Raw genomic sequence first — 12,273 nt, forward strand, 5'->3', positions numbered from 1 at the left:
ATTTACAAGTATTTTATTCGAATTACAAGTTTCTTATGAATGACGTTTCTTGATTCTCTGAATCGGAACCTCACCTTTTTTTAAATTAACATTTATTCCGTAATTATTATCGGTCCCCATAGGGAGGTATTCTATACCTCTCCTACTGACATCCACGGCTAAATGGTCTAGAAATTTGTTCGATAATTGAGGTATTATAGGTTGTGTTGAGATGGCTAGAATACGCGTAATATCAATACAGAAGAAAATTATTGCGTCTTGTTGTTTTCCAGACCTTTTCCAAGGTTGAGATAGTTGAAAGAGAGCATTTGTATCATTGATTATGTCCCAAATCGTTTTTATTAACATGTTTGGTTGGAACCTATCGTAAGCGTTTTCCATTATCGAAGGAAGCGAACTTAAGTTATTGGATATATCATCTAACGTGTTTAGTAGCTCCGTCTCCCCAGAGAAAATTTCTTGGAATATCCGTTTCAGATCCTTGTTGTCCTGGGTGAAATACTCAACAGATCGTTGGATATTAAATTTACTCCCACTACATCTATTAATCAAATTTCCCCATTTCGAAGCGAATAGTTCTGTAGTAGAAAAAAGTTTGTCTTCTTGAAAGTCACCATCTTCTTCCAATTTCGAGTTTTCCATTAAGAACCAACGGACCATATCTGCACCATAATATGTAGACATCAATAATGGTTCGACAACGTTACCTAAACTTTTAGACATTTTAACACCGTTACAAAGCCAATGGTTGTGAACGACTATTTTCTTTGGTAGTGGAATATTAGCAGCCATCAAAAAACTAGGCCAGAAAATAATATGAAATTTCTCTATATCCTTACCAATTAAATGGATGGTATTGGACCATACTTTAGCTGGTGTTTTTAGTGTTATTTGACTTCCGTCGACTTTATGCACAGTTTTAGTAGTCTGATTCTGTAGAATCGCAACTATTCCACCAACAGAGGTTAAATAGTTGCACAAAGCGTCAAACCAAACATAGACCTTTTGTGTTGAATCATTTGGAACCTCGATCCCCCATTGTAGTCTGGTAGATGGTCTCGAAATGGAAATATCCTTAACGACGCTTGCATTAGAATCATTTTTAAGGTCTCTTAGAATCTGGTTCTTCTTAGACGGAGGATGAATAAAATCGGGGTTCGATTCAATGTATGCAATTAGTCTGTCCTTGAATGCAGATAATTTAAAATAGTAATTTTCCTCGCTCTGAAAGATTACCTCATTATTAGATTCTGTATTAATATATTTGCCTTCGTTCTTGGGGTCCTTGATAACTTTCGATTCAGGGTAGAATGTCTCATCAGATATAGAATACCAACCTTGGTGTTGCCCTTTATAGATGTAGCCTGCATCCAGGCATAACAACCACAGCTTCTTGACATTCTCTAGATGGTCTTGGTCAGTGGTTCTTATAAACCGTGTATATTTTATATCGAACTCGCGGTCTAGTTCCTTAAATTCAGGGATCAATTGGTCAACAAATGCTCTAGGATTGTCAAAGGAGTTCTTCTCAGCAGCTAGTTGTATTTTCAAGCCATGCTCGTCTGTGCCAGTAGTAAATAGTGCCTCTTTGTCTCCGTTCAGTATCTTCCACCTGTGATAAATGTCACAAAGCAAACTCGAGTAAAGGTGACCTAAATGAGGTTTGGCATTTGGATAGAAAATAGGTGTTGTGACATGACTTTGGCTCGAGTAACACCGCAGTAAGTGAATACCACCGCTCCTGGGTCTTAATCGTAACATATGGTGAGAAACAACTTTGCTATTTTCTTCTTGATAGTATAAAGGTTCTAATAGTTTAGTCTAATGTTGTTTATAGAACAATACTTAACTTGTGTACTGTCTAGCTCTTGATTCTTTATGTCTTTTTTTTTATTTAATTAAGGGTAGAATTTCATGTTTTCGAACTCTAGCAGCCCAACTTTTAATCAATTGTAGATCACAGAAGCAAAATAAACTACTTTTGATTAAAAATCGAGTCACTTAGTAGTATTCAGAATATCAAATTTAAATATCATTTTCTCAAATTCAATTAAGTTAGTTCAAAAGATTTGTATTACATGTAATAAATATAATTTTGGTCTTTAGTATATTAGAACTTCTATATAAAATGCGACTATACGAAAATGGCCATCAGAGCGAACACGCTGTAAAAGATGAGTAAAGGGTAAGCGATGAGGGTTCTAGCGCTTTCCAATTGCAGCAAGTTGTTCAAGAACCCAGAAGAGGACCAGGTGCTCCATATCACGAACAAAGCACCCATGACATGGCCCATCGTGTTGTTCAGCGAGTGGAAGACACCGAAGAGGGATAGTAGGCATAGAGGTAAGAAGCAGTAGCCCAGGATGGATGCTGTGTTGAAGAAGTGGAGGGAGGACTGTTGTGCCTGAGCAGGGTTAGAGTTTGCCATCAGTTTTGACAAGTTGTGGAGGGATATGGTTCCAAAGAGGCCGACACCGTAAATGTAGCCGAAATGCACTTTACCAGCCATCAGGAGGAAGAGACCGAACAACATGAAGAAGATCACGGGGCCAGCCAGGTCAGAGTCATTTAGAATTTCGTGAGATAGCATTGAGCTCGACATTGTAGGTCTCAGCACGTACATAGTCTTTTTGATGATGTGATCGAAGTTTATACCTATTTCTTCCAACAGAGGAGGTTCGTAAGCATATCCCTTTGTAGACAATGCATTTAATAGCCCAGCAGGCAATGGATCAGGAGGCACCATGTTGGTATCAGTTGGAGTTTGCCCTGATTGGAAAGACATTGACCCCTGTGGGAATGCAAACTGGGATGAAGGCTGATAAAACCCGGATGAGTTCATATTATTAGTATTATTAGTATTATTATTACTCTGGAAATAACTCATTTTATATGTTTGTTATATACCCTTCTTTTCTTTCTCTTGATACTATAAAAGAATTATATTTCTAAATATACTATTTAAGAAACTCCCCTTGTAAGCCCCATAGTTAAGAATGAAATAGCAAAATATCACCAAAAAAAAAAAGCCCATTACAAAAAAAAACGAGAAAAAATAAAACAAATAAAAATCATTTCGTGTATATTTCCGGGTAATCGATGGTAAAAAATATACAAAAAAAATATAACGACAACTGCAGGATTCGAACCTGCGCGGGCAGAGCCCAAAAGATTTCTAATCTTTCGCCTTAACCACTCGGCCAAGTTGCCATTGTAATTGGATGAAATGTTTGTTGATTATGGATTAGTAATTTATGTGAAATGTGTTGACGTAGATAAGATGGTAAAAAATCAGATGGTAAAAAATTAGATAGTAAAAAATTAGATAGTAAAAAATCAGATATAAATGAATTAATATTGAATTTTGTTCAAAGTTTCCGTGAAAAAGTGAATATATTAAATTAAAGAGTTTCGTAATCTATAAAGCAAAGAAATATATAATACAAGAGATGTTAGGGAAATAAAAAAATGATATTGTCTTAGCAATGAGAAGGTCAAGAGGATCAAATGGTCTCTTTTTATATGTTTTTTGCAATTATCTTGTTTTTCATTACTGATTTAGAATTGTGTTGAATTGCAACAAAGTCAATGGTAAATTACTCCTTTTTTTAATTGTTTAAATTATCTTGCACATTTCAGGGCACACTCTTTTTCCCAAAATTTAGCCTTCTTTCGTATTCTTTTATCTTGTCTCTTTTTTTCTTCCTATATTAGAATAAAAAAAAAGGCTACACTACAATTGAGGTTATCTAAAGTGGTGATTAATAAAAAAAAAAAAGGAATACCAATAAAATATAAGCCGCTATTATTATTAATTCATTTTTTTTTCCGTAAATCTACTACTCTTGGAGACAGCTACACTTTATGTCTCGGACAGGGACACGGACATGAACACGACACATGGCCAGGGACACGGACACGACCAAATAGTAGGAAAAAAAAAGAATTAATAAAACAAGAAGCCTTATTTTATTTGTAATAAATTATAACAGTTTTATTAAAAAAACAACCATTAATTGGTTCCTTCAATTATTTTTATAATTTTAATAAAAATAATCAAAGTAATACAAAATAATAGCTTTTAAGTACTAATAAAAATACCTGTTATTATTCATTTACGCGATATTCTTTTAATTTTTAATTTATTTTTTCACCATTAGACACCTCAAAGAAAGATAAAAAAAAACCAAAAGAAATTCAAATAATGGAAATAGAAAGAAATGATAGATGATTTAATTTAATTAGGAGTAACACAATTTAACCGACCACCACTATTCTAATTATAGTAGAAACAGTAATTCTAAAACATATTCCATCAACCTTATACTTTTAACCCTCCACAACACTTCTTATTGTAAAACAATGTTTCATTGATATCATTTACCCGCTTTCGATCGTTAAAAAAAGGTCTTACCCGTTTAAGACATCCATTTTGTTTTAAAAAAAAAGCTCTTTATAACCGCTTTTTTCTTTTTTTCATTTACAAGCTTATTTTTTTAGGGACTTTTTTTTTTTAATTCTTGATGATTTTCATACAACCATTCCCCCTCTCTCCTATGGCTTCGAACCCCACCACATATAGTAATGCAATTAGTATTCGAAGAGGGTGAAAGAGAAAAGCCATTTTAAACCATTAAGAAACAAAAAAAACAACAGCCATAAGCAAAAAAAGCAAACCAAAATGAATAAATGAACATTAATTTAGACAGAACTAGAAATTAAGACTTCGCATCATTAGTTTCGTTTAGATTATACCCTTAGAATAGAGAGAGAGGGAAAAAAATGGTGAATACCAGCGACCAATCTTTTATTCACACTTTTCCCATACTCAATAATCAATAAGAGTATCGTTCATAATCAAACAGAAAAAAGTGATGGAAATATAAATCCTAACTCTATTTCTAAAGCGATGAGAGAGATCATTTAAAATAAAATGATCTCCCTGTAGATCTAGTCTGAGAATTGTTTCAAAATACTTAAATTAAGTTTAAAGGTTTACAAGAAATAAAAAAAAATCTGAATAGCATAAAAGAATATCAATATATATACCTTTTTTTTAAATTAAAATTCAATGAGCTATCCCATTCATCGTTGAATATACAATGCTTTAATTGTTTTACGTTATTCCTCTTTTAGAGAATTTTTAACCAAACGAAATGTCACAGTATGATACAATAGATTCAATTAAAACAAAACATACGTTACTAATAATGCTTGTTTTGTTTTTTCGTTTTTTGTTTTTTTAATTCCTAATACTACGTGTCTTTCTAATAATTGCTATCTGCATTTATTCATTGTGAAAAGGGTAGCAGGGTTTCTCAATTTATCATTATCTTTTTGTTTTCTTAGTCTCCCCACTGTCAGCGATTTTTTATTGTCTTTATTTTTAATTTTTTCCCTCCATCGAAGAATTAAACAAAACACTACGAGGTTACTGTGCATCTATTAATAAAAAGTAATAAAATTATAAATTGCTTTTTCTTACCTTTGTATGTATTTCTCTGTGTTATACTTAGTTATTCCCTCCTTTTTGATCCCTTTTATTTTTTCTTTTACATGTAGTCCCATCAAACTTATTTTTATCTTACCGTTTTTCTTAGTACATTGCCTGGGCATAGTATCCTCCCCCTCCCCCCTCTTCCTTTGTCCTCAATTGTACTACTTTGTCCTTGAATGTCGTGGGGTGAAAGGAACAAAAAAAAAAGTAACAGGTCTAAAAAAGCCCGCTTTTATTTAGAGGGTGCCAGCAAGGCAAAAAAAATAATTGTTTTTTTTTGCGGTTCCTGCCGCGCCTACTTATTCTCCGTAGAAGATACATTTCTTTCTTTTTTTCTTGTCCCTTCAAATAATTTTAATGTTACCGTGCGGATTCTACGTGACGGACAATAATAATCGTCCGTAATAATTACTTTTTTTTTTAATTATTTAGTATTTATAAAAAAAAAGCAACTTCACCTGCATCAATTTAAAGAATTTGAGGGAAAAATAGAAAACACCTCAGTGTACGAAGGCGGGGGTGCATAGACTTCTCTACATCTTAGGAAAATTATTCGAAGAGTTTGGGGGCGGGGAGGAGAAGCATTCTTATCCTATCGTGATGGGCGGTAAATATAGTTCGCCAATACTAAGAAAAACCACAACAACGAGCATACAAACACGAGATGTTATACCTAGAAATAAAAAAAAAATAGAAAATGAAAAAAAAAGGACGCAACTGAATTGAGAACGAGAGGATAGTTGACAATATTGCTACTATGTTACTAATGAATATCAGGTGATAACATTTGGATCTTGCGCCATCGAGTATTTTCCAACACTTTTAAGGTTAGCTTTTTTTTTTTGCTACAACTCCTCCCCCACTCTATGTTATTCCCCCACTCTAAGGTATTTTTTTTTCTTTCTATATATGAAGCTCAATTATTTTATTTGCTCCCCACTCAATAATGCTTTTCCCTCTATTACTAACCCTCAAAATAAATAAATAATAAATAAATAAATACTATCTATACTTGCCATATACTATTTCCGTATTTGGGAATAAGTTTTATTTGTCATTGGGAGGGCACTTTTATTTTGCCGCAAAACGTCTTTTTTTTCACATATAGCATTTACTCTTACGAGGATGTTGAAATGCGAAAAATGCAATTTTTGAGGAAAAAAGAATTAGATGGAATTTTTTTGTTGTTTCCTTAGAAGGCACCCTTGCCAATATTGAAAATAGCACAAATTTAACGTAAAAAGAAACTAACAACTCCACACTGTGAAATGACTGGGTCACGGCTGAGAACCTAAAGAATTAAACATTGCCGAGAACCAAGATATATGCATTTTCCTTCCTACAGGAGTTTTCTATTACAGCGAAAAATGCGTAATTAGGAACAAGGAAAAAAAAATAGTTGCGTCCCTCTTTACTAAGAAGGCTTCTCCTAAATATCTAAGATCGGATCGGATGCATCAACATTCCTTTTCTTTCTTTTTTCTTCCTTTGACACTTTTTCTTTCTTTTTTCTTTCCTTCTTGCGCATAATTCGCAGATACCCGAGGGTTTACGTAATTTCGAAAAAAAAAATAAAAAAGAGCCTATTAAATAAGTTGTTTATTTAGACAAATTGAATTTTTTTGGTTCGCTACTATTTTAGGTAATTCGTCCGTTCTGATAAACCATCGGTTAAAAGCTTTAACATCCATACAAACTTAATTAAGAATTACAGAATAAATAAAAAAAGGGGATATGGCTGCATTCTAAAATATTTGGTTTTCCTTCCCCTTTACCTCTCAAATCGAAAATACGTAAAAATAAAAATATGGTTTTAAAAAATGACGTGTTAGAAAAAATTAAAAAAAAAATAGAGGACACACTCATTTTTTTTGCTAGGCCGGAGGGTGCTTCTAACGTATCAGGTGATGGTACTTCAAATGGGACACTGCTGCCCTTCCCCACGAGCCCCGGACTTTTTTCGTTTATGAGACATATAAAGACATATAAAGACATATTACGACAAAACCAAGTTGAATACTGTTTCATCTATTAGACACATGACTCGTCAGGTGATTTACGTATACCCCATATTCTTTTTATGAAGTAAGGGAGAACAATGCCCATGTGCACACGTATACAAGAAAAATAAAGCATCACGCAACTACAGCACATAACAAAGAAAACTATGACTAAAATAAGGTGATCGTTACTATTTTTTTTTACTGGGTAATAAAAATTGCATACTATAAACCGAACGGTTGTCACTTGACAGAAGAATGTAAAAAATGTTTTCCACAATAGATAACAAAAAATAAAAGGTCAAGAACCTCAAAACTTTAAATAACACATATACCTCAAAATCAGAGTATATTTGGAATGGTAAGAGATTAGAAAACCACAAAAGAATTGGGGAGGGGGGACACATTGCCAAGTGCCACGTTAAAGATCATTTTAAAGTAATTTCCACATACCCCAGATGTTTTTAAATTACCTTGGATGCTACAGTTTTATTAGTACAAACCAATTTAATGCTTAGACATGTAAAAAGTCTAAATCTTTCTTTCAAAAAAAAAAAAAGACACCTCAACGGAATGCAAAAATCTAAAACCACAACAAAAACTAAAAAATCTTGTATAATGCCAATGAATGTTGTATTCGGCGTTAGAATGTATGATCCGCTTCTATTGTTTGCATAACACCAAGCAAGCTACAATAAATCATATACTAAAAGAATTATTCGCTTATTAATTTCTTTACATACAAGCACAGATCGAATAGATGAAAAAATTAGAAATGCTCGCTATAAAAATAAATCGATATAGGGACAGCAAGTTATGAGTTACGTAACCGAATTCTTGTTCCTCGTGGCCCAATGGTCACGGCGTCTGGCTACGAACCAGAAGATTCCAGGTTCGAGTCCTGGCGGGGAAGAATTATTAATATTTTTAAATTTTTTTGTAAATTTCACGATTTCGAAACTTACCCGGACATTCCAAGTGCGAATCTCTGTATTTTTCCACAATGGATGGGGGACGGTTTTTTTTTTTTTTACAGCATCGGTAGTTTTTTTATTTTTCTTGATATTTAAATAAATTGAAGTTTTAAAAAAAAATGAAAATAAATTAAGATAAAGGACATCTCTTATTTTGGATAGGTCATTACATAAAAAATAATGAGGAAAAGGGAATAGAAATAAGAAAATATCTCTGGATTGAAAACATTAAAAGAAAATACGAATCATTGAGAGACAAGACGATATATTGTAAATAAACAAACAAAAAACACAACACAATGGATATTAATCAATTGACGGATGGGTATGATGGTGTACGTGTGAATGATCCTGTGGCGAGTAACGAAGTGATGGAGGAGCCTACACAAGGACAAGGACAAGTACAGGGACAAGTACAAGTACAAGGGGTAGGAGAAGGACAGGATGAGATGCGTGAAGTATTTGAGAAGATCAAGACACATTTCCCACCAGCGAAGGTTAAGAAGATAATGCAGTCTGATGAGGATATAGGTAAAGTATCACAGGCTACACCAGTGATAACGGGTCGTTCACTGGAGTTCTTTATCGCGCTACTAGTGAAGAAAAGTGGTGATCTTGCACGTCAGCGCGGAATGAAGCGTATCACAGCAGATGTGCTGAGAGACACCATACTTGAAGATGAGAAATTCGACTTCCTACGTGAAAGCATATGTGCAGGTTACAAAGGATACGAGGAAGATGAGAAGGAAAACGAAGCATAATTTTTTTTTAATCTGTAATTTTATATCTTTTTACTTCAAATCTTTTGTTAAAAAAAAGAAGAAGAGTAGAAAGAACGAGGAAACAACTCTACAAAGTTTTAAAACACAACAAATATTATAATTAACATCCCAACAAGGTATTAATAACTTTTGATTAATATTCTTTTTATCTTTTACACATAATAGAAATATACCCAGTCACGTGTATCCTCCACGTGACCGATGAAATCATATCAGGGTAAAATGACATTACCCGGAGTTAATGCAATCAAAAATAATAAAAAAAAAAATATTCGACTAAATGCATCGTCTCAGACCGACCGGTAACCGCATTGAAGAAGGATGGCTCAAAAATGAATAACTTTCAAAAAATTGTAAGTTTATGCTTTGAAAAATAAAAGATTTAGTCAAGATTCACAGAAAGATACGCAGAAGAAAATTTTTTACTTTATAAAAAAAAAATGTAAATATTGTTTGTTGTGTTGTATTCAAAGGTGTGTACTTTTGGAAATGATTATATTAGCTATATACGGCCGAGAAGAGGGAAAGAGAGAGAGAGAAACAGTGGGAGCAAGTGGAAGATTAATGAGATAGGAAAGGTCCGGCTGTAACAGAAGTTTCTTTTAATTAGAAGACATCGGAAAAATTTTTTTCTCATTAATTAGTGTTTTTTTAATTAATTTTTCAAATCAAAGAATAAAATTGGGTGTTTCACTTTTTGTTATTTAAGCGCCGTGATATCTCTACCTGTTCCTGCATCTTCTTCCTTGAAATCTGAAATTAGAAGAAGTACAGATCTTGAGAGATTCATAGAAGAACCACAGACGAAAACCTCAAAACAGTGTACAGACGAAACCGAACTATATTTAGAAGGTTAATTTAAACAAATACAAGGCTACTAATTATAATATAATATTAACAGAATGGGTAATCTCTCGTTCAAAGCTGCACATGCAATTATCTGGCCGACATATGGTATGCTGCTGTTTACTGCGTCCGCGGTTGCGTACTGGAAGCGAGACGCCAAGACCTTCTTGTCTGCCAACGGGACGCAGAAGGCGTTGCCGCTGGCTTTCAACTTCGTGGCGTCAGGTCTAGGGTGCGGTGTTTTGTCTGCGTACCCACAGATTGCCAATATCGATGGTCTGCATGGGCTTCTTGTATACGCTCTGGCGGGTGGGCTTCCTATGTTCATCTTTGCGTTCCTGGGGCCCGTGATCCGTAAGAAGACTCCGCGTGGGTTCGTGCTGACGGAGTGGGTGTTCCATCGTTTCGGGCTGATATGCGGGTGGTACCTGAGTGCGTGCACGATTCTGACTGTCTACCTGTTCCTGGTGAGCGAGGTGGCCTCGCTGAAGTATGCGATTGACACCCTGACCAACATTAACTCCCTGCCGGTCATCATCATCGAGTGTGTGGTGACCACTATCTACACATCCATCGGTGGGTTCAATATATCGTTCATGACGGACTCTCTTCAAGTTAGTATAGTGTTTGTACTGTTGGTGATTGTTGCTGCTGCCATGGGTAGCCGTATACACATCGACCGTGACCTAATAGGGCCATCGGGGCTGTTGAAGGCCAACAAACTGGGCTGGCAATTGATCTATATCTTGACCTTTGCCATCTTCACCAACGATTTTTTCATGAGTGGTTTCTGGCTGCGTACCTTCGCCTCCAGGTCCGATAAGGACTTGCTAATTGGGTGCTCTATAGCCTGCGTGATCCTTGTTGTCTTCGTCACTGTGATCGGTGTTACTGGGTTTATCGCCGTCTGGGCCGGCTTGATGCCCGCAAAGGACGAGGAGAACAGTGGTGCTGCATTCTTCTTACTACTGGCACAGCTTCCGTCCTGGATCATGGGTTTCACACTAGTCTTCGTTGCCGTGCTGTCCACCTGTACATTGGATTCCTTACAGAGTGCGCTTGTCTCCACCGTATCTAATGATGTGTTCAGAAACAAACTGCACATCATGATTGTGCGTGGTATCGTCGTTGCGATCATGGTGCCTGTCGTGGTGGTCGGTTTGATTGCCCAGGATGTGCTGAACATCTATCTGATCGTTGACTTGCTGTCCTCCAGTGTCGTCCCCGTGTTGGTGATCGGCCTGTGGTCCAAGCTCGACAACCTCTGGAGCGCTTGGGAAGTCATCGGCGGTGGTCTCTCCGGTATCCTGGGCGTATGGATTTTCGGTACGATCTACTACGACTCTGCTAAACAAGGTGGTGCGTTATTGCTGATCACTAACGGTCTGTACGTCGACGATTGGAGCACTTTCGGCGCCTTCGTGGTGGCTCCAGGCGCAGGTCTAGTCTGTGCCTTGATCATCTGCGTTACTAGGCTCACACTAATACATTTCTACAAGAAGAACCCTGAAGGCCGTTTCCACAGAACATGCGACAAACTAGGCCACTACACAGGCATCACTGCCTTATCCCATTTCATAGAGTACTGGGATAACAGGTTGATAGACCGCTCAGAAGTAGTCTCCTTATCCTCAGCCTCAACACATGATGACGAATCTACAAAGAAAGATACAAGTATACACGTTCACGAATTACCCGTAGACGAGTAGAACCCATTTTCTTTTTTTTTACTTTTTTCTTTTCGTAACGTTTAATTCAACTATAGACATTTTAAATACATTTCCTCTTTTAATCAGCTATTTTTTTTTATTTTTATTTCTTGATTTATTTATATATAGGGCTAGTCCGTAATAAACACGAATTGTTTGTTCTTATTTCTGATAGCGTGTTGTGTAGTTACGAGGCTTTGCGTTTTCCATCCTACGTGTCTTCTTATTTACGTCGCGTTTTTGGTTCTTCCTCTATGTTTACGTATTTTTATATTTTTAGGGTTTAGTCATATCTATTTTGTTTGTTATTTACTACTCCATCTTCTAGCCCTAATTCTCTCTCTCTCACCCTGCCCCAGCCCTGTACTCACAATCTACGCACAAATCTTCCCTCCCCCCCATATCCATCCACCTCCATTGTTCGTGGCATTGTTTCTTCCCTTTCTCCCCACGGTTCTCTTTACT

The 12,273-nt window shown here is 35.8% G+C and overlaps 4 protein-coding genes across 4 annotated transcripts; 2 read left to right on the forward strand and 2 right to left on the reverse strand.

Moving 5' to 3' along the window:
* Positions 1–33: 33 nt before the first annotated feature.
* Positions 34–1,761, reverse strand: MSM1 (methionine--tRNA ligase MSM1; the record flags this gene model as incomplete). Its single annotated transcript, XM_071051909.1, has 1 exon — positions 34–1,761. The coding sequence occupies one exon, from the start codon at positions 1,759–1,761 to the stop codon at positions 34–36; it is 1,728 nt and encodes a 575-aa protein (XP_070907299.1).
* A 373-nt stretch (positions 1,762–2,134) lies between these two features.
* Positions 2,135–2,887, reverse strand: YIP1 (transporter YIP1; the record flags this gene model as incomplete). Its single annotated transcript, XM_071051910.1, has 1 exon — positions 2,135–2,887. One exon carries the CDS (start codon positions 2,885–2,887, stop codon positions 2,135–2,137), a length of 753 nt encoding a protein of 250 aa, XP_070907300.1.
* A 5,883-nt stretch (positions 2,888–8,770) lies between these two features.
* BUR6 (negative cofactor 2 transcription regulator complex subunit BUR6) lies at positions 8,771–9,232 on the forward strand (the record flags this gene model as incomplete). The annotated part of the gene is made up of 1 exon (XM_071051911.1): positions 8,771–9,232. One exon carries the CDS (start codon positions 8,771–8,773, stop codon positions 9,230–9,232), a length of 462 nt encoding a protein of 153 aa, XP_070907301.1.
* Positions 9,233–10,155: 923 nt separating this feature from the next.
* RNJ42_01747 (uncharacterized protein) lies at positions 10,156–11,808 on the forward strand (the record flags this gene model as incomplete). The annotated part of the gene is made up of 1 exon (XM_071051912.1): positions 10,156–11,808. One exon carries the CDS (start codon positions 10,156–10,158, stop codon positions 11,806–11,808), a length of 1,653 nt encoding a protein of 550 aa, XP_070907302.1.
* Between the last annotated feature and the right edge of the window lie 465 nt (positions 11,809–12,273).

This window comes from Nakaseomyces bracarensis, assembly GCF_045282275.1.
Source record: "Nakaseomyces bracarensis strain CBM3 chromosome Unknown Scaff7_0, whole genome shotgun sequence".
Classification (NCBI taxonomy): domain Eukaryota; kingdom Fungi; phylum Ascomycota; class Saccharomycetes; order Saccharomycetales; family Saccharomycetaceae; genus Nakaseomyces; species Nakaseomyces bracarensis.